This window comes from Neolamprologus multifasciatus, chromosome 2 (assembly GCF_963576455.1).
Source record: "Neolamprologus multifasciatus chromosome 2, fNeoMul1.2, whole genome shotgun sequence".
In the NCBI taxonomy this organism is placed as follows: Eukaryota; Metazoa; Chordata; class Actinopteri; order Cichliformes; family Cichlidae; genus Neolamprologus; species Neolamprologus multifasciatus.
The window spans coordinates 21899450-21926597 of NC_140440.1; the positions used below are offsets into that span (position 1 = coordinate 21899450).

The 27148-nt window shown below is 41.2% G+C and overlaps 1 protein-coding gene and 1 long non-coding RNA gene across 2 annotated transcripts in view; both read right to left on the bottom strand.

Annotated features, from left to right (window-relative positions):
- Window positions 1-27148, bottom strand: part of gria1a (glutamate receptor, ionotropic, AMPA 1a) — an 83606-nt gene that overhangs the window by 18672 nt on the left and 37786 nt on the right. Inside the window, 6 exon segments of the mRNA XM_085136240.1 lie at window positions 543-741; window positions 14923-15368; window positions 16060-16266; window positions 23493-23600; window positions 25802-25906; window positions 26828-26995. Coding sequence (XP_084992366.1) covers window positions 543-741; window positions 14923-15368; window positions 16060-16266; window positions 23493-23600; window positions 25802-25906; window positions 26828-26995 — 1233 coding nt within the window.
- On the bottom strand, window positions 10327-14916 carry LOC146524318 (uncharacterized). Its single transcript, XR_014869942.1, has 2 exons — window positions 11213-14916; window positions 10327-11164 (listed from the first exon to the last, which is right to left on the bottom strand). It is a non-coding gene; the product is annotated as an uncharacterized LOC146524318 (long non-coding RNA).

A 27148-nucleotide genomic window follows, 5' to 3' on the forward strand; every position in this document is an offset into this window, starting at 1 on the left:
TAACAGACGCAGGTCCACTGTGTCCATTTCACATTTTGCCTCTCCAAAACATGAAATGGACACACACGCAGACGTTGCTGCGCTACCAGCGCAGGGAGTGAAAATAATCACGGGAAAGCGTTTAAGCAGACATTGTGTAACACATTTACATGTATGTACACATTAGCTGCCTAGCTTAATGGTTTCTGGTGATTAAGGACCCTGGAATGTCCTTCATACAGTTATTTTTCTCACTACCGACTTTGTGCCTTTAAATATATTATCCCCCCCTGCTGGTAAGCGTGTACATTTCATGTTTTAGAGAGGCAAAGCGTGAAATGGACACAGTGGACCGGCATGTCTGTGACACGTTTTGCCGTGATACTGTGTTGCTTTGTCAGTAGTTACTCACCGTTAGATTGCTGGCACACACACAGCTGTGTTTTTGCGATTCTACATTTACTGTGCTCTTATAACACTTTAAAATAACTTATACTTCCCAAATGCCGCTAGCTCACAATGAAAATGTTTAAACCCCGGGTGTGCCAGGTTTTGTTCCTCACCCTGAAGAATTCTTTGGTGGAGCCAGCATCCAGCGTTCCATATGCAATCTCTGTCTGCTTGGCCAGATCCTCGGCACTCTCTATAGGAGACACCATCCTCTCCACAGTCAGGAAAGCAGCCAGATTTGCAGTATAGGATGAGATGATGATGAGAGTGAAGAACCACCAGACGCCTCCAACAATGCGGCCTGACAGAGAGCTAAAAAGAGAAGGACAGGATGTTGTTAGTCTGTCAAAAATAGGTATGCAAAAGATGCTGTTCACACATATCTTTCACAGACAGAGCCAATTCTGCATTAAGGTGGGGGAGAAATAAATAGGTGGCATCCATCTTTCTCTTTATGGAAAATTCTGCACGCAATCAACAAGAGCTATCTAAAAGAACCCGGTGATGTTCGCACCATTCAAATGATCCACATTACATCACACTCACTGTATCATTCCTCTTTCCACTAGGCTTGGAGATCATACCCCGGTCTGCTAAGGAAAGATAACCAGCTCCACAAAGGCCCACTCAGCTTTCTCCCTGCCAAATTAATCTCACTTTAAGAAAGTCGCCAATATGGTTTATGCCATACACATTAATTGTTGGGGATTAAGAGGCAGACAAGAACATTTAGCCACTGCTCTAATTGCACTTCCAATAAAAGAAAAAGCCAAATTCAAATGCCTGCACTGTGCAGTTTGTTTCCTTGTATCTCTTCACCTCAAGAGAACCCAGTTTGAACAGCAGCAGCAAAAATCATGTTGGATTACATATCAGACCCCCCCCCAAAAAATCACTAAGGCACAGGGTGGCAGAGCTTGTGCAGTGAAAATGACACAAATCTGAAACAAAAAATAAAAGGCTTTCGTGATTCACCTTTGTACCCACGACTCAAATGGAGCATGAACATGAAGGCAAGATTAAGTATGGAGGGGAAAAAAAGAGACAGGGAGAGAAGCCGAAACGTAATCATTTAAGATGCTTTTCAGATGACGGGCAGATGATGAAAGAGCAGCCATGGAGCGAGCCGAGAGCAAACACAGAACAGTTGCAGAGCCTTTGAAAACTCAGTCGGGAGGCTGTCTGTGTGTGTGTGGTGTGTGTGTGTTTTGACTTGCTCACTGCTCAAAGATCATATGGGTGTAGGTGAGGTTAAACTTTGACTGCAGGGCTATATATGTATATATATATATATGTATATATATATATACACACACTTGTACCTAGGTGAGTTGGGGACAAGAATAACCCCCTCTCAACCTGAGGCAATGGTTCTCAGACAGAATAGGGCAGATTGCTCGCTCAGGGTTGCTGCCTTCAAGTGAAGGGGTTCAAGTATGTCAGGGTCTCATTCACGAGGTGAAGAGTGGCGTGGAAGACTGACAGATTGCTGCAGTGTCTGCAGCGATGCAGATGTGATGCTATGCCGGTCTGTCCTGATGGGGAGAAAGCTGAGCATGAAGGCAAAGCTGTCCATTTACCGGCTGATCTATTTTCCTAACTTCACTTGTGGCCACAGCGTGTGGGTAGTGACCCAAAGAATTATGGATACAAGAAAGCAATGAGCTTCCTCTGAAGGGTATCTGGGCTTATCCTTCGAGAAAAGGTGAGGAATGTGGTCATAAATAGAGAGCTGCAGTTCCTCCACATTGAAAGCAGCTGGCTGATGTGCTTGCATGGAGCTGTTTTAGGCATGTCCGACTGTGAGGGAATTTTGGGATATATCTAGGTACAGCTTACGGATGCCTCAGTGTCACCCTAGAAGAGCTAATGGAGGTGGAAGAGAGAGGTCTGGGTATTAAAGCTCAAACTGCTGCTACCAAATAAGCAGGAGAAAATGGAAGCGATGATGGATGCCTATTTTTATGATTTACAGATATGTCAACACACTCATATATTTAACATACACAATACACACAAATTTTGAGATACAGATATATAACTTTCTGCACATCTGCAAATAATCCTCCTACAATAATATGCAGTAAAATAATATAAGGTTCTTCAGGTGATATTCATAGAAGTGAACAACCCTTTTGTCATTTATACATTAGTCAAGAAGCAAGCCAGCCAGCATCCATACATCACATTATGGTTACTGAAGTGTCTGTATGATTCCTATAAGATCGTTTTGAATTTTCACAAGAAAATGTTTACTTTTATTTTTTTTTATTAAGCCTTCCAGAAAGCTCAAATGTTGCCATTGTATGAAATATATTGCTTAGAAAAAAAAGAAGTAGGGGTGTCAAACAGAAGCCAGAATCACTGGAAGTCTGTTTCTGATTTTTTGGTCAGAGACATTCACAGCAGTGGCCTACTGGAGGTCATTTTGTAGCTCCAGTAGTGCTCATCCTGTTCCTCCTTGCATGAAGGAGCAGATACCAGTTCTTTCTGATTTGTTAATGACCATCTACAGCCCAGTCCAGCTCTCATGGATTAACTCGATGTCTCCTGGAATCTGGCAATGCCATGTATTGATTGTGTGACTAACTATGCTACCTCTGTGGGCTTCGGGTATCACCTCAGTAGTGACACTGACACTAGCCAAATGCAAAACTAGTGGAAAAAACAGTGAGAAAAGATGAGGAGGGGGGAAAATGTCAGTGTCCTCCACCTGTAAATCATTCCTGTTTTAGGGGTTGTCTCATTGTTGCCCCTCTAGTGCACCTGTTGTTAATTTCATCAACACCAAAGCAGCTTAAACTGATTAACAGCCCCCTCTGATACTTAACTGACCAGATCAATATCCCAGAAGTCTAACTAAATAGGTGTTATATCTCGAGCAATGTATTACTATTTCCTATTTGTATAGGTTAAAAAGGCAGATCAGTACGGTCTAAAAAATTAATTGATAAAACAAGAAAGTACAAATCTCAAATAAGCCCGCTATATATTCAAGATCTAATATTCCACCAATATGTTCCCAATCAGCCGTTTTCTTTAAAATAAATGAAAGCTCTAGATTATGCTTTGCCGGGATCCACCCAATACCTATAAAACTGGCCATCTGCTATTATTCGTGACAACATAGAGGTAAAGAGCATAAAGAGCAGAAATGATGAGAATAATGTTCAAGAATTTCAGAGTCCTTGTAGAAATAAGTTATTTTCAATCCTTTATGTTAGCATTCAAACTACACGGCACACATTTTATGGTGAAAAGAAGAAGTTAAGGCTGTTATTCTAGGCTGAAACAAGTGAAACGAAGGAGGAAGGTGTGTGTGTGTGTGTGTGTGGGGGGGGGGGGGGGGGGCAAATGGCATAGAAGATGAAAGTAAACTGGATAGTACCACCAGAGGCAGACAAACTCCTTAGCTTTGACTGCTGCTGGCCTCCAGAGATGGCAGTAAACAGCTGTCTAATCCTTCCCCCTCAGTTGCCCTTTTTTTTCTCCTTTCGTTTTTCTTTCTCTCGCCTCCTCTCTTCCTCTCTTTTCCCTTTCCTCTCCGTTCACCCTCCATCTCCGCTGTGCATGCCTGCCTGTCTCTTCATGTGCTGAGAGGGATGCGATTGGGGGGGGAGGTGGTGACAGGGGTTTGGCCCGAGACAACAATACCCCACACCTTGGCACTGATGCTGACAAATTCAAGTATGCACGAAAACACACACAACACACATATGACCCACATGTGCATTTGCTGCATGGTTTACTGGCATGAGTGTGTGTGTGTGTCTGAGCAAGGGAACAAAGGGGTCACCATTTGGACGAAGAGAAAAGGGCTGTGTGTGTGCATGCGTGGATGTGAGGGTCGTTTGTGCACCTCAGTGTGTGTGTGTGTGAGAGTGTGAGTGGGTGTGCGTTGGGCCTCTTGCAGCAGTCCTCCCCATTTGAGCAAAGTGACTGGCAAACACAGACCTGTTTGTCCTGTTTGTTTCCTTTTGAACTGCTTTCCTTTGAGCCTCCTTTCCGCCCTTCATACATTATTGCACAGCAGCCAACCTTGGCGCCTCAGTAAAAGATTAACTAAGCTGTCCTATTACAGTAAAGGAAATCTTCCGAGCAGCACTGTAATTTCATAGTCATGTTAAGGCGACGATTAATCAATTATTCACTCCGCCTTTAATTTTTTTTATTGTATTGAGAAGAAAATGAATGTTAATGGAAGCAGCAGCAGAAGCACAGGCTCAAACGCAGCGGCACAGGCAGAAATACAATACTCGTGTGTATGCACATCGTTAGTGCTGAAATGATTAAACGATCAATCAAAGTGTCCAGCCACTGACATGTGATCGAGCAAATATAGCGCACACTTACCTACCAAACTCTCTTAACCTTAAAGATCTATTTACTTTCTTTGGCTTCTCTCACCATCACTTTAAATATTAAATTGAAATAAATAAAAAAATACAGTAACCAAATAATATAATAAGTATTTTAGAAGCAGAAAAAGGAAACAGGTCTCATTGGTGTTGTTAAATTCAGTATCAAATCCAAATGAGCCTTTCGTTCTGTTTGTGTATTTTTCTAAAGTCTTTCCTGGAGCGTTTTGCTTCAGCTTCATAGTGATGGAGAGAAAACATGTCATGCAATCAAGAACTGCACCAGGTCTGTGGGAACACTGATTACACAGCTTCTTAAAGCCCCCTCGGCCACCAGGACTCACAACCCGACACCTACCCAAGTTTAGCATTCCCTAAATCAGCTTCTTGCTTACAGTGATGGGGTCCCTCAGGTTTGGCTTGCAGTGGTTGGAAGAGGACTGGGCTGTGACCTCACGTACAGTATTTACCTTTAGAAAGCAGATGTTAAACTCTCTTGTTAGAAAAAAAAATCATCTTAAAAAGCTACACACGACAGACCGGATCTCTGGCTTTGACGTTTCCTACGCGATCTCCACCCACAGTTCCCTGGGAATCTGCTATAGCGCTAAACTCTCATTAGAATTCCCCTGGCTGGCCTCCTCTTTTCGATATGGTAATTAGCAATGACTAATGACTTTAGCAAGTGTAAAAAATGAGCCAGTAATGGCCACATTACAATGGATTAGGAATTACAGAGGTTTAAATGAGAAAGAAAATGGTCTCTAATTATGGTGTGATTCTAAGACAAATCAGGGATGGTACAGGAGTTTTCTGATACGCAGCTTTTTTTTCTTGTTTCCTTCTTATAAATTAGTAGCCGTATGTTCTCAATGACTGGGAACGGCCACTCCCAGTGTGTTTCCACAGGCGCGGCCTTCTTACATGCAACGGCATGAAACAACAGAAACGGCAAAAAGGGAGTGAGAGAGTAGCAAAGTGGAACTGGTGAGGTTATTGCGCCACTAAGCAGAAATATATACATAGATATAATCCGAGATAGAGTGATTATATCTGAGCTAATCAGCCCCTGCTCTGGTGAACTGCGAAAAACATCCTTAGCAAAAACAACTCATTAGACGTGGAAATGAAGAAAGCAGTATAAACAAGAAAGGACCACTATTCAATCAACACAATGAGACTGCAGAAGATAAAGTGGCCGTGCGCGTGTGTGTGGTGCAACAACCAAGTCAAGGGTTACTCCATTAGTTATTCTAGCATAATATAGCACACAGGGCTCTACAGTCATATTTCCGAGTTGTGTGTAAACATTATTTGTATTCTGTTTTGAAGGAGCTGAAGGTTTGAACAGGCCGTGAGAACTGAGGTGAATCATTTTTAATACCTTACTTGATGCGTTTGTCACACAGTGCTGGCACAGGATGATGGCCTGCATTACATTTGAATGAAATTAGAGAAGAAGAAGAAAATAACAACTCCATAATTTATTCTTTTATTTGGAGGATTAAATGATTCTACTTATATTTCCTCAAAGAGTCCTTCTACTCACTTACTGTATATCACAGGGCTTTTGTTAATGAGGCTTTTCCCCAACTATGCCTCCACTGCTTGTAAATGTTATGGGTTGATAAACTTTTATTTAAGCTTTCTCCGCAGTCTCTTCAGCAAATTAAAAAAAAACAAAAAAAAAACAGGCGGTTCAAATCATGCCTAATTGCACAGGTATGCTGGGATAATTAACCAGAATAGTATATTTATGAGTGATGAACTTTTTTATGTGAAGCTGCCTCAATATAGGTCGCTGCAGTTGCAGAAAGCACAAGCACGACCCCGGTCACGGGTTCAGAGCTCAGAGCAGGCGTGGCGACTTTGGCTTGATGTGCCACACACAATGCTTTTAGTGCACAGAAAGACAACAGACGCACACTTGTCTGACGCTTTTAGTGTGTTCTTGATATTGCCAAAGGAGCCTCGGGGGAACAGCAACACACTACGGCCAATATTGTTGCAAAGCCGCAGGTTTTGCTTTTGTGTGCTTGCGCTTTTGTTGCAAAGACCTCCCAGTTGTTAAGTCTGTATTATTTGAGAGCACTTTCATCTCCAAGGCCAAACTACATGTGAGCTTTAAGCATGGAGCACAAAAAATAATGATTTATTAAAGCTTCTCTCTCCATCTAAAGGTCAGCATTACCATGCCATTGAGCTGAAAAGAGAATATTATGGTAATGTTACCAGCCTGAAGCAAACACACCACAAGGTTGTAATTATACTCATTCAAGTAGACTATGGGAAAAAAAACAAAACAACACTGACAAAAGCATTATGATTTCAAACGCTTCGTAATTATTTAATGCATGTTTCTTTCAATAAGAAGCAGTGAAGTCAACAGGCTGCTTTGCAACATATGGCTCATTTTGGAGCGGTCGTGCGTGAACGCAAAACAAAACAGCCACCGCACGCTGCCGGTGCAGGGGAATCGATATAATTGAGATGCAACTCTAATCGTTATATCTGTGTCCGCACACTTGTTTGCTGAATGATGCTGCGGATTGCTGTCTTAGCCTCAAGTAACCTGAGAAAAGACAGTTCTGGCAATCTGTGAGAGCGCTCAGCTCCGCGCCCACACACATACGCAAAGCCTCTTAGTCACTCCAGCTAGAAAAACAGGCAAATACATCACAACTGTTTCCCGCAAATCAATGCCATCAACACGCGTGTAAGCGGACTGACAGTGCGTTCAGGCGTTCTGAGCATTAATACAAGAAAGAAAAAAGAAAAGGAGATGCTGTATGTGTGCATTTGAGTGAAGTTCTGCACATCAGAGAGACTTGAAGGGAAACTGCTATGATTTAAAAAAAAAAAATCTCTTTACGGTTGCCATGGTGACACACTCTGCACTCCAAACAGTACAGCTGAGCTGAGAGAGATTTTAGTCATCTCACTCCTCCTCCTCTCACTCTTTTTCCTCTCACTACATATATAAGGGCATCCACACATATAGTAGAGTGGGCTCTTTTCAACTCGCAGGCCCTCTCATAAGCCTCACAGCATCGCATCTTTCCAGTCAAATAACTGGCAGTGTTTACGCTGGCCCAGGTAGATTTCCCATGTGGCCTTGAGCTCAGTGTATTATTCATGGTTGCAAGAAATATATCCGTATACTGTCACAGCTTGATTACAGCAAAAAGAAAAAAAAAAGCCCTCTCTGCATGTGGAAATGTATGTGTGACTGATGTGACAGAGTAAAACGCCTCAGAGGCGATGGTGCCTTTGTCTGTGGTACAAAGTGTGATACGCCAGTGGGGAGTGTATATGGGCTCGTGCGTGCGTGTGCCTCGGTGGTTTCTGTTGGCGAGTGTGCATGCATGTAAGATCAAAAAGTTGCCTTCATGCGATCTCCGAATACATAAAATATAAGTTGTGCCGTGAACTAAACTGAGCCGTATCTTTATGAATAAATCATCCCTTCCTGAACCCCCCCGTCCCACTCTCTCCAAAAAACTGCTTTATAGCAGCTAACTTATTCCACAATTATGTAACTCGGTGGCGTGTAACACAGTGTATTTTCTCAGTGCTCGCGACATTAATAACAACAATAAACACAGTGTGACATCCCGCTTGATCCCTGTGCAAGATCAATAATTCCCTTGATCACAAGAGTTCACCTGGTTCGTCACTGAGGGATTGGTTAGCAGCCGAACAATAGCTTTCATGTCAGAAATAATGGGTGTGCCTGCATTATGTAGGAAACCTTTAATTTCAAGTGCAGTGTGCTGCGGGTGAGTCTGTGTTTGGGTTGAAAGGAAGAGGAAAGGAACACGTACAATATTCAGTTTGAAGCGTGAGCCATTTTGAAAGCTCTTCTCAAAATGGAATGAAGACAAACCAATAGGGTATCTATATCTAAACAAATAAAGTGATCACATCCTAAATGTTCTGGGAAAATGTGACCCAATGCTAAATAAATGTTGAGTCAATGTTCCAACAATGTTAAAACCTGACGATGTAATAGTAATGACATTAAAAGAACACAATAATATAATTGATCAATGATGATCTGTCTATAGTTTATCAGGTGACAATGAGGTTGAAAAGTCATGGATTTATAGCGGACCCGGGAAATTATATTAAAATGCGGTGGATTTTATATAAATACCACAGAAGTTCAGTTGATTAGAAGTCATAAATTCAACAATGTGTCAGTATTAAACTGCAAAAATGATCAAGACTCAAAGGTAGAATTCAGGTTGACACTAAAACTTTGATTTAACATATTTTCAATTATTGTTTGTGATCTGGGTCGGGTTTCAATGAGACTCTGATAAAAGTTGTCTGTGCTTACATAAGTCAACAAATAAATAAGTAATGGAGGCTTAAGTTGACACATTGACGGCAGAAAGCCAACATCTCAACAGATGATCCCGATAATCCACGGAAAGCAGGGAAATAATAAACACTATGCTTGTGTTACACATAGTACTAGATCTGAAAATTTTACTGTTGTTTTTGCTTCACGTAATCCTGGAGAAATGCAGAACAGAGAAATCAAAAATTCCCTGAGAAAACTGAATGTTTAACCTCTCCTTTTTAGTGCTGTAGCAAAAAAAAATAAACACTGACCCTGCTGGGGTTACATTATACGCCTCGTATACAATCCATTGTTGAATGATTCTGACCGCCAGCCTGAGACATTGCTGCTGGCAGGAAGGGTGTGAGTGACAGGGCTGATTTATTTCAGTCTACAGTCATATAACGGAGGGAACGCAGACACCTGAGGACCAGAGTGAACTCCACGGGACCATGCATTTCAGACAAACGCGCACCTATGAGGAGACACGGATGACAGATGCTGACTTAAACATTTCCAAACACATTCACCTGAAGAACACTACGCTCTTTTACTCAAATCCACTCAATATTTCCCTCATTGCATCTTCCCTGCTGCGCTTAAAATGTAGTACAAGGAAAAAACTAGCTCTTCACTGTAACACAAGTGTAGTGCTCATTATTTCCGTGCCTTCCATGGATTATTTGGATCATGCGTTGAGATTTTGACTTTCTGCCTGTGATGTGTTAACTTAAGCCTCCATTACTTTGGCAGGGTTCATATGAAGAGTGAGGGCCAAGCCTTGCAACAATACTACAGCTCAATGTTGATGCAATTAGCTAGTTTGATTCTGTTCGCAGAAGGCAGACAACTACAGGGTTAACCAAAGCCCGTGTTTTTATTCACATTTTATGGATGTGCGACGTTTAGGATGAGAGAGGTGAGGGTTTTTCACCTCTGAAGAATGGAGAACAGAGTTGATTAGCGAATGCTAGGACTGAAAAGAAGTAAAGAACGAGGGAAGTTAACGGGTGAACAGATGAATGGAGAATATTTTGGGTGTTTATGTTTGTGTGTGTGTTTGTGTGTGGTGGGGGTGAGGGTGAGGGTCACTCTTGGGTTACATCCACACGTACCCAGGTATTTTTGAGAACGCAGATTTTTCTATGCGTTTGCACCTTTTGTCCACACGTAAACGGTGTTTTTGGTCACTGAAAACGGAGATTTTTAAAAACTCCGGCCAGGGTGGATATTTTTGAAAACTCAGTTTTTGCATTTACGTGTGGACGAGAAAAATGGAGAAAACGCAGCGTCAAAGGTGTGCGCATTTTTTGACGTCACACTGTGCGCCACGTTATTGTTTCGGTGAAATGAATTTCTACAATACTGTTACTGTTAATTGTACTCTCTGCAGTGTTTAAATGCTTACATATACACACACAGTTACTGTCCCTCCACACATACGACTCGGTTCTGCTTCTATGCCCCAGCTTTGTTTACTTTTCCCACCGAGGCTTCTGATTGGCCAACATTTCTACACGATTAGGAATATATCGCCACCTGTTGCTTTGGCATGTTCCTAGCAGCGTTTTCCTTCATTTCTGCCTTTACGTGTGGACGGGATTATTTTTTAAAACAAAAACGGAAAATCTCAGTTTTCAAAAATACGTGTGGACGTAGCCTTGGAATCCACCTGTCTGCAGAGATAAACACAAGAAGGGCCCAACAGCACAGACTGGGGCTTATGGGAGGGCCTGACTGACAGTGCTGACATTTAGAAAGAGCACAGTAAACATGGCCTTGCACAGAATAAATAGCAGGGGGAGCAGTTTGGCCAATACACACACAATCACGTACTGTACGCATTAATGCATCGCATCAGTTTGAAGCATAAATGAATACAAGTGAGTCTATGCATGTGCACAGAGAAACAGAGCTGCATGTACACCTTGATGCACAGGTACACCGTAGACTGTTCCAATCCGATAGCCTACTATTAGAGCGCTGACAAAGAAAATGGCATTAAGTGTTTGCTTTTAATAGAACCAGGCTACACACACACACACACACACACACACACACACACACACACACACACACACACACACACACACACACACAGGCTGACGAGAAAATTAAACACGCCTACTGATTAATCCAGGACAGAGTGGATCATCAGTGTTGTTCCTTGGCCTTTTGTCTCTGATTAAATGGAGAAGTATGAAGAGAGAAGTGCTTCAGGCTGCCTACCACAGAGCTGAATGCACCTCTAGAACAATCTGTTCTCACCTATTAGTAATAAAGGCACAGCGATGAGAGGTTTACAGGCACTGACTGGGAAATGTCAGCAAATTCAGAAACATAATGTCTTTTACGTAGTTTTATTCTGAAATGTATTAATTATCTATCTATCTATCTATCTATCTATCTATCTATCTATCTATCTATCTATCTATCTATCTATCTATCTATCTATCTATCTATCTATCTATCTATCTATCTATCTATCTATCTATCTATCTATCTATCTTCAACCCTACATTTAGACCCTAATTTTCTCATAACCACATCTAGGGTTTACAGAGCATGGTCTAAAAAAAGAGAAAATATCCATTGAGCGGCAGTTCTCTGGGTGAAAATACCTTGTTGATGTCAGAGGTTAGAAGAGAATATCCAGACTGCTTTGAGCTGATAGAATGGGAACAGCAACTTTGTTATTAAACTTGTTACAACCAAGCCATGCAGGAGAGGATCTAGGTACCCCTCCTGTCAGCTACGAACAGGAAACTGAGGCTACAGCCAAACTGAGTATTGTTGGGGACGATGCCCATCGCTTTATGACCACAGCCCATCTTCTGATGGCTGCTTGCAGCAGGATAACGCACCGTGTCGAAAAGCTCAAATCATTGCTAACATTACAATGTGTTCCTTGTGCTCACAAGGCCTCCATAGTCATACAAATCATATCCGTTCAACAGATCACCTTTGGAACGTGGTTAAACAGCACACTTATATCATGGATGTACAACCAACACAGCTGCAGCAACTGTGTGACGTAATATGTCAATAAGGACCCTAATCTGCTTTATGTCAAATATTATTTCACACAGTCATATATATCCACATAGTCACTTTGTATATCAGCTGCTACCAAATTAACAAGTTCTTAATTAACTAGTTAGAGCTACAACATCAGACAAATCAATATTAGTTGATGCTTTAAAAAAAACTAACCTAAGATCAGCCAATCAGCAAGGATAGCTCATGTGCTTACATAATAACCAACAAGTGACTATCTAGGATTTCATAAGCAGTATTTGCTAAGACATCAATAACATTGCTCCAAAAAATACAGTACACAATTCTGAGTGAGAAGTGTTATTTTGTACTTTAGCAAAGTTTTGAATATACAAAATGTTAAAAAAGTGACTTGTTCCTGACAAGGTATCCTCGCTTTAAAGCACACTCTATTTTATTGTCTCTTTCTCTCTAAATGGGACCATAACATACAAAATGAACATAACGCCATATTGAAAAAGACCTGAAGGTAGTGCCTTAGAATATAAACTGTTAAGAGAGTTTTTACTGAGGACGTCCCTGTAATACGCCTTCTTTTTGCAATCCAGAGAGAGAAGTATGGAGGTTTTAGGCACAGCCGCACTAGCTTCCCTTTTCACACCGACAGGACATATTCAGTCTATCAATAAAGTGGAAAAAGAAAGACAGGCAGCAGCTAGGAGAGAAAAGAAAAACAATTAAAGAAGATGGTCAAACACTACCTTACATACAAGAACAAAACCTTCTCAAGAAAGATTTTTTTTTGATAAAAGTAAAACTGCGTACGCTGTGTAATACTCTGTTCTTGTGAATTTGTGATGTTACAAGCACTGTTGCTTTCATCTGACAAACCGTAGCTGCAACAGTATGTCCTTTAACTCTAGCAGAAGAACTCATAATGCTTTAGGAGACACATCAGCATGCACCAGTGTGTGTGAATATGCGCTGTGCTAACTAGAGCAACTAGGTCACCCAAATTTTCAAGGGGAAGATGTTTCCTTCAGGCCAGTATTCAGCGGGGTGAAACATTCACTGTGTTGGTTTTTCAAGACTCCAAGCAGGCCGTGCCGATCGCTACAGCATGTCCTGCTGCACACGCTGTGACATGTACAGTTTTTTTCTTTTTAGAAAAAAAAAAGTCTGTGAATTCCCCTGACGTCCCCCCCCAAAAAAATCTTTTACCAAGAACCAAAAATGAACACTCAGACTCACCTTGAAAGGACACTCCAAGACAAAGAGAGGTATTTGACTGAAGTCCTTAGAGGACAAGCGCCCTTAAAGCCCAACCTCACTAATAACACTAATAAAATTCGGTTCCACCTCAAACCTATTTTACAGAGAACATAAGAAAGTAGAGAGGAATGGCCTGTTTTGTCCTTTTAGCCGAAGTCAATGAACGGTCTTGCATCGGCAGAGGTCGTCCCCCTCGCTCCTCGAGCAAAAGAAATGCAAATACTCTTAATTTTGTTTTTTAAATTGCAAAGTACACACCATTCCACACACACTGCGCAAAGATGGCTGTGCATACAGAAGGAAGGGACAATTTTAAGGAAGCACCGTGACATTCCCTGGCCCTCTCTCTTTGTGTGGCATACAAGAAAATCAATAGTTATTCCAAATGCATTTTCTGCCTGTAAGAGAAGAGCATTTGGACAATAGGCTTCATCTCGCATGAAGCACAGCACAGTCTGCAGGCAGAAAACAGTAAATGTCAGATGAAGGCCTGTGGGAGGAGGAATTCACTACCTACATTATGTACTGCTGAGCACCTATGTGCCGCATGCAGGCCCGTGGGTTGCAAAGTTGTTTTGTTTTTTTCCCTTCTGTTATTTGTGCAGGGTGAGGCCACAGTGAAAATACACCCTTTCATTTGCCACAAGAAGGAAGTCGAGATGGAACGCAACGATGCTTACGATTACCCTTTCAAGACAGAGCGCTGGGATCTCCAACTTCACGGTAGCTGCTACATAATGTATATGCAGCTTAATGTTTAAAGAGACAAGAAGCTCTGTCTTCGAGTGACCTAACCTGTCTCTGCTAGTTCAGAGCTTACAGTGATAACACTGACGTTATCTTCTCATCTCCTCCTGTTAGCTCCTCTGGAGAGCTCAGAAAGTCGACCTCAGTGTCTCTAATTTCAGACACTTAATGAGATTTTTAATTGGTGACCTTTTGAGAACGGTTTCATACCACAGCTCATGAGAGCACTTGAGGGAAGCCAACATATACCACTCAATACTTACACCAGGATCCTTCATAGCAGCTTCTTAAGGCTCTGATATTCACACAACCGACTGGCTAATCACTTGTGAGATGCAGAATGGCAGGCCGGCAGACTGACAATTGGATTTGAATTTTTAATTTTATAAAATACTAAAGCTTTCTACTGACTACCAGTTTTGACTGTCCTAGATTTGTGCCATGTTTTTCGCACTATGGGAATTATCTGGAAACTGAATGAGACCACAACAGTCTGCAACATGACCACATCATAAACTGGCTCTTCTGCCCTTCATCAAAGTTTTATCACTTCTTTGTACGACAAGCGGCTAAGAAAAACACAACAAAATCTCAATAAACAAAACTCAAGTGAGCTGAAAAAGAAAGCAGGTCAGCATGCTGAGGCGTTGGTGTGGCAGATAGATATGTACTACACGTAGGTGGTACTGAATGTCTCTTTGTGTACCAACAAATAAAAGCAGAGACTCAGAGGAGTATAAAGCTTCAAAATTTGTGGCCTTAGCTTCTTACCGTGGTGAAATATCACAGCCTTGCTGCATGAAGGCGCCAAGTGAAAACCAAAGGGAATTGAAGATGCCAAATTCATTGGTTTGTTCTGGACTCTGCTGGGTGGTGTTCTGCTGCGTCGGTGTCTGGCCCTGCTGCACCCCGTTGGAAGCCGCCGCTTGGGTGGGAGTCTGCGGCTCGGCTCCCTCCTCGTAGTCTTCGGCGTGCCACTCATACGGGCTGAATCGACTGACCAGGAAGAGGACGACGCTGACGCCAATGTAGGCAAACACAATGCACATCCAGATCTCGTAAGCCAGCGGGTCCAGGAAGGAAAACACGCCAGGCTTGGATTTGGTTGGTTTCTTGATCATTATAGAGATACCCAGAGACATGAAGGGCTTGGAGAAGTCAATCACCTCTTCACGGACCAGGGTGATAGTGAGCGGAGCCACAGCCACGTCTGCTTTCTGAGGAAAGAGCACAAAGACAGGTGTAAACGTTGCTGGATAAAGTAGCATTTCATTGAAATTCTGAGGTGGAATGATACTTGTGTTTCCTTGTTTGCAGCAAAGGTCTGAGAGGATCGCCGCAACCACCCAAAGTGCACTACACCGTGTCTAGATATAAATGTATTCTTGATCATTATCCAAGTGTATTGCACAACGAGAAAGCAAATGAAAGACCAGTTCTTTCAGTTTTAAGATGGTGTCTTTATCTTCCTCCCCCTTATCACAGCACAGTTGGTACACACAGCAAAAGTTAGTTGGTAACGATCCAGGTCAAATTAAAAACACAGCACAATTTCAGACTTCTGAAGAACAAAGTGGTTAGACTGTCAAAATTGTAATTCAGAGGAACCTTTAGTAATCATATAATCACAAATTATTCTAGCAGCAAACTGTAAGGATTTGTTTCTTGCAAAGTGAACCTTGCCCAAAGTCTAACATATTAAAATTATAATTAAATAAGCAGTGCAGAATACTAATAAAAAGAAAGCAAAATAGGTAATCATCCTTAACAGGCTTGGGCCAGTGAGGTTTTCAATGTGTTAAGACCTTCAATAATCAGCATTCACAAAAGACATTTAAAAGTTAATTTTCCAGCTTTGACTGTGGGGAAAACAAAAAGAAAATCTTAGAAGAAGCTCCACCGACTCACCCCATACACCAGCTCTCCGACCATGCCATTCCACATCTTGGTTTCGGGATCTCGGGCTCCATACTTGCCATCTGAGACGATCTTCAGTTTGTACTGGTAGCCCACATGCTTTGCTATCTCTGCAGCCAGCTCCACGATGTAGCCCTCGTACTTATCATTCCCCACAAGCTGTTCGTGGTTCTTCTTCAGCATCACGTATGGAGACTCCTGTTGGATGTGGGGCAGCCATGAGTGAAAACTGATTTTTTTATTTGTTTCTTTTTATTTTCCTAAAGTTTTAAAAATCATTTACAGGAACTCACTCAACAGCTTCTGAAATGATTTCCCCGAAATTAGTGTGCATTTTGAAAATGAAGTGCTATCTCTTGTTCTAAACCAAGGTAGGTTTAAAGGTTGAGAAGAAAAGAAAATTAAATGGAACTACAAGGCATTATTTTAGCTTTGTTCCCTGAAGGTAGGTATGTAATTCATCCACAAAGACCCTCTAAGTAGGATGATTGCGACTGGATCGTGCACTGAAAAGCACATAGCATGCAGCAAGAAAACAGGAATTGGGCAGCATTGTTAGAGCCGAAGAGACATGAGGTATGATTCAAACGAGCACCTGTGTAAGTGCGTGCATGAAGACAATGAAGCTGACAGCTCTCTGAAACCAGGATAACCTCTGCTCCGGGGCCACATTGTTCTTCTTGTTACATCGACTACTGCACATCTCACACTGATTGACTTGCCTGAGAAACTGCAGCTGACACGACACCTGGGGCTCCACTTTCAGAAATATGTATTTCATACAGAATTAAAGTCGCCTCAGTATAAATTGTCCAGCAGCACTTAGAAGGCCTCAATTCCCACAAGTTGTTATGTGTTCCTGTTTTAAGTGAGAGTTTTCTGCTGAGCTTAGAAAATCCTTCCATCGTGTTCACCAGAGTCTGGATAAGGAGGTGGGGTGTAGGGAGGAGAGGGTTTCCTATATGTGTTACAGCTATCTGTGTTCTCCCGCTCTTTATGATCCAGGTGAAGGTAATCATTGTTGCACATAACTTGAGGCTGGTAGACAAATGGCACCCTGGGGAGGCAGTGAAGAGAAAGGGCCGGCGTGCAGCGCTTTCACAGTGTACGCACTGGCGCACGCAGTCATAGATAAAGACAGGGCACACGCAACTGTGAGCATGCCCGCTACACACACACACACACACACAGAAATACACACACACATGTACAAATGTGCACATGGAGATGTGCCAAGGCATACAAAAGGTCCTCCAGGACTGAATCACATTGACCTCGAACAGCTCCACTGAGATCTGCTGTCACTCAACCACATTAAATACAATACTCAGACACATTCGCTGCACATTTATACACACAAGAGCACTTGTGCACCTGAACAAAAGCGACTACACATGTAGGAGTTCATATTTTTCATATGTTTTAAAAATTCAATCATTTTCTCTTGTGTGCTGAAATTACCCAATATATTTTAAGAGTTATACACACTCAAGGCGACAATAACACAAAAATCAGGCACGCTAAGATTAGACACATTTCACTCTTTGTCTGGTTTCAGTGCAAAGCCGCAGTCATCAGCAAAGGAAGCTTTGATGCCCCATTAAACCAGTTGTGCCTCATTTCTCCACATCTCCAGGCCTAGTCTGTGGGCACAGGCTTGGACAGCAGGGACTACAGTGAAGAACTATGTGATATCAACACAGCAGCAAAACAACACCCACCCGTAGGCAACAACTCAGAGAGCACAGAAGTTAGAAGGTGTAAAAACTCCTGCGCCTGTGCTCCTCACACCTTATCTCTTCTCTTAGCTTCCAAGACAGAAAACTAATTTATCTTCCCGGAGAAAAGGACACTGATAGGAGATTATGTCAGAGAGAGTTATTTTGGGGGCTTACTCCGGAGACTCCAACTCTTGGGTTTAAATAAGGATTTTAGGCATACTTTCGAAAGTAGATGTCAATAGACTACATGTCAGGATTTGCCTTTGCAGCTACATTAGTGGCTACTTTCTTATATTTAACTCAGTAATCTTATTATAGTAATACTACAAGAACAACTTGATTGGCTTTTCAGTGAAAATGATTCTAACAGAATCTCTGGTCTTCCAGTTGTACTGCAGACAGCTGAAGTGGCAGAAGCTACATGCATGCAGAATGTATTCCTGGCATGTTCCACGTTGTGTTATGTTACGGCCTCATTCCACAAAGGATTCAATTCATTTTTACCTCAAATTATAAACATATTACCCCATAAAGACAAAGTTTTCTTGAAATTCTTGTAAATGTAGTAAAAATTTAAAACTAAAATATAACAACTACAACTAGAGCTGTCAATACATAAGTATTGACAGAAGAAAAGATTGAAGCTGTCAATACTTATGTATTTACAGCCCTGGCTCAATATTTCAATCTTCTCTCAAGCTATGTCAGGTTGGATGGAGAGCGTCTGTGCACAGCCATTTTCAGATCTCAAGTCTGGGCTCTGGCTGTGACACTCTAGGACATTCACAGAGTGGTCCTGATGCTCCTTTGTTACTTTGGCTGTGTGCATAGGGTCGTTGTCCTGTTGGAAAACTGGGGCTGAACCAGAACATTCTGGAGCTTGTTATAATCAAGGATACGTTGCTGCATTCATCTTTCCCTCGACCCTGACTAGACTCCCTATTCTTACTGCCAAAAAACATCTCCAGAGCATGATGTCGCCGATGACGCACTGCAATCAGGCCACAGAATTCAATCTTTATTTCATCAGAACAGAGAATTATTCCTCGATATTTGAGAGTCCTTTAGGTGCCTTTGGGCAAACTCCAAGTGGCTGCCCTCTGGCCTCTCTCTCCTGGAGTGTTGGAGAGTTACTTTCAAACAAAGAATGTGTTTAGTTAACTATGTCTAATCTCTGAGATTATGCAATCTGTTTTTCTGAAAAATAGCCTAAAGGCTTGAAAACTGGGTACAAAAAAAAACCATGTAAGCTATCAATCTCCTTTGCTCGCAGCTGAATGGATTGCATTAGGGTTCACTTTGGGCTTCATTTAAGCTGAACTGACTACTGCAGCCATTTTGCACCAGTTTGTTTAAACATAATTATATCTGCTAAGTGGCAGAGATAGTTGGCTTCTGAAAATTTCTTTATCTTAATTACAACTTGGAGGCTGACTGGAAGAGTTTTTCTTCTCTCACTGGCAATGATGTCTATATATGCAGCCAATGCCTCTAAAAAAAAGTGCACAGGTTGATGTGTACTCATGTTTTTTCTGTTATTCTACATTGTTTCTTGCCTTCATCATCTCCACTAAGAATCTTGTGAGCACTGAAGCCATCTGAAGGAAGGCGCACACAGCAGAATTCATGTGTCCCACAAAAATCCCACAGTCATGCAGTCTTTCTATACCAGAACTCCGTAAAGGCAGCTAAAGCAGCTTTCCTATCAGATATTATTGAGACTAATAGCCACAACCCCCGAATGTTATTCAAAATTTTTAATTCAGTGATAAATCCCTGTCCGGACTCTTCGAGCTCGGCCTCTCAGGCTCTCTGTGAGCAATTTTTTATTCATTTTAGTGGAAAAGTTTTATTACTGAAGGCTTCACACTCTCACTCTCTTGTGCTGAATCCTGTTCCGGTTTTAGGATGCATGTCCACCTTTTCTCACTTTGAGCTGTTATCACTCCCCACTCTTAAGGGAATAATTGAATAATTGAGAAACTCAAATTCTGTGCATGATATCCTTCCATCCCGAATTATCAAGGAAAGTTTTGAGGAATTTGGGCCTTGCATCTTATTTTTAATGAATTTATCATCGTTAGTGGGCTGTGTCCCGACTGCTTTTAAACATGCGGTAGTGCACCCTGTTCTTAAAAAAAGTAATTTTGATCAGAAAGACCCTGCCAATTATAGGCCAATCTCAAAACTTCAGTTTTTATCAAAAATTTGGGAGAAAGCCGTCTTTCTCCAAATACAGGCTTACTTAGTTGCAAATAATATCACTGACAAATACCAGTCTGGCTTTAAGCCACACCATAGCACTGAAACGACCCTGCTAAGAGTCTATAATGATCTTCTTGTATTTGCTGACTCTGGTCGCCCTGCCGTTTTAGTTTTATTGGATCTGTCTTCAGCCTCTGACATGGTTGATCATAATATACTCTTGAGGAGGCTAGAGCATGTAGGCATCAAGGGTTCTGCCCTTAACTGGTTTAATTCTTACCTCACAGATAGATCCTTCTCTGTTGTGATGGGAGGATACTCTTCCTCTGTTGCCCCTCTGTGTTGTGGTGTGCCCCAGGGGTCTGTATTGGGCCCTTTATTATTCTCTTTGTATATGCTACCCTTGGGCTCCATATTTGAAAAAAATACAATATTTCTTATCACTTTTACGCTGATGACATTCAAATCTATTGTCAACTGACTGATGATCTGTCAGCATCACTGAACTCCCTGTACGATTGCCTGCGAGAGGTTAAAGATTGGCTGTCAGATAATTCTCTCATTTTAAATGAGAAAATAGCTGAAGTTATGGTGTTTGACAGCCATATTCCTCGAGACCAGCTTGTTGCCCTGCTGGGGCCCATAGCTAACTCTCTCTCTGATTCTATGCGTAACCTGGGTGTCTATTTGGATAGCTCCTTTAAGCTTGATAAGCAAGTATCATCAGTAGTTAAATCTGTTTTTTTTTCAACTGCGCCAGATTTCTAAAGCTAAGCATTATATACCACACAGGCACCTGGAAAAACTTATCCACGCTTTTGTGACCTCCAGGTTAGATTATTGTAATTCTCTCTACTGTGGTGTCCAAGCCTTCTCTCTTTGAAGGCTGCAACTCGTTCACAATGCTGCGGCTTGCCTTCTTACTGGAACTAGAAAATTTGACCCTATTACTCCGGCTCTTGTTGATCTACAGTGGTTACCAATCAAATATCGCATTGAGTTTAAAATCTTGCTACTCAATCCTGGATAACATTGCGCCCAGCTACCTCACTGACCTCCTCAATCTGCACATTAAGATCATCAGGTCAATTACTCCTGGCCCAACCTAAGTTTAGACTGAAGACCAAAGGCGATCGTGCCTTTGCTTCAGCTGCAAAATTTTATTAAATGTATTATTTTATTATTAATTTTACTGCTGTTTTTGTCTTCTTAGCGGATTTTGTATTTATCTAACTCTTCTGGTCTGTTAGTGCCTCTATCCTGTCTATGCTAGTGCCCGATTTGTACCCTCTTATTAACTTATGTTGACTCTCCATATTACTGTGAAGCACTTTGGTGTGCCTTTGGGTTTTTAAATGTGCTATATAAAATAAAATTGTATTGTATTGTATTGTATGCAAAAAAGAAAGCTTTCACGGGATTCTATACAGTCCTGTGAAAAATGAGGCTCATCTCATGATTCAGTAGCTGGTAGCACCACCATCATTTTAAATTACTATTTTTCTCTATGACTTTATCAGTCTCTCACATCATTGTGAAGGAATTTTCACCCACTCTTACTTATGAATTTGCTTTAGTTCATAAAGACTTGTGAGCATTTGTTTAAGCACAGCTCTCTTAGGTCTCACCACAATATTTAAATCAGGTTGACGTGTGGACTTTGACTGGGTCATTGGAACTACTTGATTCTTCTTCTGTTGTACATTTGCTGCTGTGCATGGGAACAATGTCCTGCTGAATGACCCAAGTTCGCCAAAGCTTTAACTGTCAGAGAGATGACCTCACATTTGACTCTAGAATGCTTTGCTATAAAGAGCATGCAAGGCTCCTAGGTCCTGTCTCTGTGAAACAGGCACAAATCATCACTCCTTTCACCACACTGCTTGACTGTAGGTATGATGTGTTTGTGTCTATATGCTGTGTTCAGTTTGTAACAAACATAGTGCTGTGCATTATGGTCAAACATCTCCACTTTGGTCACATCTGTCCAAAGGAAATCATTGCAGAAACCTTGTGGTTTGTTCAAATGGATCTTTATCAATCTAAAACATGCTGCCATGTTCCTTTTAGAGAGAAGAGTCTTTCTCCTGTCAACTCTTCAAAACAAGCCATACTTGTTCAGCCTTCCTCTAGTTGTACTGTCACAAACTGCAACATTTAACATACTAACTGAGGCCTGCAGAGTCTGAGATGTGGCTCTGGAAATTTTTGCAGTTTCTCAGTTTTGTGTTGCACTGTCTGATATTGAGGTGAGTTTGTTGCGACGTCTACTCCTGGGAGGATTGGTAATCTGTCCTGAATGCCAACTTGTCAATATTTTTTTTCACTGTTGAATGATTGACTTCAAACTGTGTGCAAATGGTCTTATAAACCTCCACAGATTGATAGGCAGCAACGATTGTTTCTAGATATTGCTGGTGTCTTCCCTCCTCAGAAGCAGCAAACTGCCAAAACGTCTTCCGTCATAGAGATGCTCACACTTGCTGATGTAGGTTGTATTTTTTCACAAGACTGCAGAAAGTCATGTGAAAACTTTTTTTTTTCACATGACATATAAATTAAGCTGATTAATTTCTAATTCCAGCCGGTGTGCATATACCTTTCACACATACATTAGAGCCATTAAAGCCACTTTTCACTGCAAAAAAAAACATTTTCACTTTAAAAATATACCACTAGTAAAAATTAGGGAACCAGTTCATAGACATAGACAAGCTACTGAGAACATCCTGTACCTCCAGGGATATATTGTACTAACTAACTTTAATATCCTCTACTGTACTATAGTCAGATATTATCAGCTATGATTACAAAATATAACGATACGTGTCACAAGAATGGATTAGGTCGACCTCACTTGCAGACCATTTGTGTTACTGCCAATAAATACAACCTAAGACATGTTGAATGACCTAATGATGACATTTATGGTAAAAAATAAATAAATTAAAAAAAAAATTAAAGGATGCATATGATGCACAGCCTCATATATAACAGTTACTTTGACTATTTCATGAGAAGTTCTAATGCTGCGCAGACACTTCTGCTGGTTCTTTCTAGTCTGCCTGTTTTTTTATGTGTGTTGACATTACCACAGAGATTATGTTGACCTTTTGTGAGCTTTTAAAAGTGCAATAAATGTGTACTATACCAACTCTAACAGTCATCAACACTGTATGTCAGGCATAAGATTCTGCACTTCAGATGTACACGGAGCAATAAAGTTATACTGATACTCATTGTTATTCTGAGCAGGCTTCAGTCAGAATGAGAGCAGTTAGAAAATGTAGCTCGGAAAAGAAACAAGAGAGCAAGATACAATCGCGGACGCCTGCTGAATTCTTTCAGGGGAGTGAAATTTAAGGAACTCTACCATGATAGAAAATATGTTACTATTACTTTATCTGTTTCAGTCTCTCAAATTAAACACCCTCGTCCCCTAAAAAAAGCCCTTAACCTCTGTTTGTTTGAGTTTTTTTGTTTTTAACTCATACTTACCAAGATAGTGGTGACTATGTAAGTTCTGTTCAGCAGTGGGTAAGTCTCGTTGCTCCCTCTCAGGCTGGCTGTGGTCACGTACTTCTCATCTTCATTCCAGTAGCCGACCTAAGGCAAGGAGAATGTGTCACAAAGTAGGGCCCGTGTTTAATTAACTGCCTAAAGTGAAACTCTGACTATATGAGAGAAAAATAACTTTTACTCCCACTCAAAGACTCGAGTTTAAAGGCAGTTTATCATATTTCAGCTTATATTTAAGTCCAGCCCAATGACCTATCAAGCTGGTTTAGCAGCTCTTACTGTGAATGACTGAAATCCCAAAAGAGACATGTATGTGGAGTGCACAAAATTTAATTGAAATGATGAGCTGTATTTAATAAAAATGTATAATTTATCAGGCATTTCAGATAAATTCAAGTACTTAAGTCTCCTCACTGGATAGCTTCTCCAGTGCAAGAGGAAAATATGAATTTCCTGCTATTTCAAATAAACATTCAGTTGCATTTGCAAGACTGAAAACATACCAAGAAGTAAGGTAAATCCATGTCTCTAATTTACCTTTCACCCTTAAGGTATTTGCAGCAGTAATGATGTACTCATTTGGGAGCTGCTTAGTGAGGTGTGAGAGTAAAAAGCTACTCATACACTTCACTGAAGGTAGTAGGAGATTTCTATGGGCTCAAAATGTGGTCATAAATATTTTGTACTTGTAAATCGGTTTTGTACTTGTAAATCAGGATTTGTATGTGTAAAAAAATTTGTGTGTGTGTAAAAAAGATTTGTATGTGTAAAAAAAATTTGTGTGTGCGTAACAAAGATTTGTATGTGTAAAAAAATTTGTGTGTGCGTAAAAAAGATTTGTATGTGTAAAAAAGATTTGTGCGTGCGTAAAAAAGATTTGTGTATGGACTAAGCCAAAAAAAACCTGCAAGTTACAAGTACGAATTTTGACCCTATTTTTCTTCCTTTCATCTGATTGGTCAATGTCATGTCAATCACAAATGTAACAATCCAATCAGAGAACAGATGGGTTTGGCTGTCAGAGGGGCACTTTTTTTGAGCTGCAGGTCTTTGAAGGGAATAAATGCCCTTTTACATGCCAACCCAGCGTTTTCCTTCATCACCACGAAGGAAAACAGTCTGTGGTCGTCCGAGTTTGGTGATTTTTGTGTCACAGGTCTACATGTTTAATATAGGGACTTCCACAGCCTTTTCAACAGCGCTGCGGACCGCGGGGTGGGGGTGGGCAGTGTTTTGGAAATGACAGTCTTCATTACAAAGCTTTCTTCGTTATGAATTAGCATAGATGTTTTTATTGAACACTTGAAGAACTAGCAAAAAAAACAGAAACTCTTGTAGAGGACATAAAGTCAGAGATAGAAAAGACAAGGAGCAGGTGCATCTAGTACAGGTAGAGCTGCTGCAAAAACCCACAGAGCTCAGCAGCTAGCAACAAATTCTGGATCCTTTGCTTTTAGTTAGCATTAGCAGCACATCCTGTGTCCGATGTGAAAGGACTTTTATGCTGCGCACTGTGACTCACAGCAATGGTCCCGGGTCAGCCCTGACTTTGTGTTAAACTAATCCTAAAGTAATAATGGTATTTCTAACCACTGATATACCACAACTTTATCCTTTCAACAGCTACTGAAAGTTAGGGGACCTAACTGCTATCGGATATTTATTTAGAGATCCTCCAGCTTCAACCTGTATTACCCTTCAAGGACCTGCAGTTCAAAAAAAGCGTCCCTCCGACAGCCAAACCCATCTGTTCATGTGATTGACATGACATTGACCAATCAGATGAAAGGAAGAAAAATAGGGTCAAATTCGTACTTGTAACTTGCAGGGTTTTTTTGGCTAAGTCCACACACAAATCTTTTTTACGCATGCACAAATTTTTTTTTTACACATACAAATCTTTTTTACGCACACACAAATTTTTTTTACACATACAAATCTTTTTTACGCACACACAAATTTTTTTTACACATACAAATCTTTTTTACACACACACAAATTTTTTTTACACATACAAATCCTGATTTACAAGTACAAAACCGATTTACAAGTACAAAATATTTATGACCACATTTTGAGCCCATAGATTTCTTGTTAAATGTGAATCTTAACTTTTTGAATTAGAAACTGGCTCTTTGGAGCATTCACTCGTTTGACTACAGTACAAGGTTTTAAAATAAGCTACAGGGTTAGTCAGACACATGTAATACGACTGCATACATATTTTCTTTTTAGAAAGGGGGCCCTTGGGCAAGAATGAATATTTTAAATCGGACCCTCAGGCTCACCTTCTTGGGTCCAGAGGGGGCCAGTTCCATGACACTAACAGTGTAGTTGGTTCTGCGGCCTTTCTCATTAAACTGAATGTGACCAGTCAATCCATCTATACGGACCTGTAATGGAGTCAAAGATATCGAATAAGTAATTCAGATCCTCTCACTTCCCTGGCTGGTACGGCTGCCACGTAGCGTGATATTCAACCAGCGTTTCAGTGCTAGGAGCAAGCACTCGCACATCATGCTAACATGACATGCATTCTAAGCGCAACTCTCATGTTTTGTGTCGTTTTCATTTGTGAGTGTCCGCGCGTCCCTGTGGACATAAATGACAGACGGTGTGCACGTATGTGTGCAGAGTGCACCGTGTTTGTCTTGGCTGTGTGATGGAATTAATTGAGCGAACACGAACGGCTTCAATCTCCAGTCTATCTGCAGGCAGATGGCGAGACTGATTCGGAACAGGGCTCTGCGCAGCCACTCTGCAGACAGAGCCTTGGGCAGCACACTCACACACGCACTTGTACTGTATGCAATTCCTCATGAACACAAAAGCAGTTTTTATGTTTCCATACTTTGCGTGAATGGTGTTGAATGGCTTGAACTTAAATTTTCTTTTTTTTTTTTATTAGCGTTCTAAATTTAATCCAAATAACTGTCCGTGTTCCTCGATGCACATGCGGGTCGGCGTTCGTGTGTCTCTGTGACATTAAGGAGTCTCACAGCCAGTCCAGCATTTTCATCGCCAAATATTACATTTCTAAACTCAATTGCTGATGTCATATTTCATGATAATCACAGTCGAGTGTTATTGCCTGCAGGTTGTGTTTACTAGCTATGATGTCACATTTGATACTGGAGAGCTCTCCAACGACTTAATGTGAACTTTACACGACAGAATGAGACCTAATTTGTTCAGCCAGCCCAAACTCAGGAGCTGTTAGCCAATGTGCCACTCAAGAAATTGTGTGAGTGTGCACGAGGATCTATGTATTTATGCGTGTGTGCATTAGCGTGTTCCTCTCCACGTGTGCAGACCTGCTGCAGGGCTCTCTGGATGTCTATGCCCTGTCCCCAGGGAGCTGGTGGGTTGGCTAGGCATTCTCCAGCGTTGCCCCTGCGAGATATGTCTATCCTCTGTCTCCTTAAATTCTGAAAGGCTGTGGACATGACTTTCACCCCGTCATATGTTAGAGCACCTGTGTACTGCAGAGAGCAAGTTTAAGTCAATTACATTTCATGTCACAAACACTAGAAGTGCTTTGCTTAAACATCAGAAACTTAATTTCATTACACAAATACCTTGATATGGTATCACTCTCAGCTCGGTATAGATAAATAATTGCTATAGCAGAAATC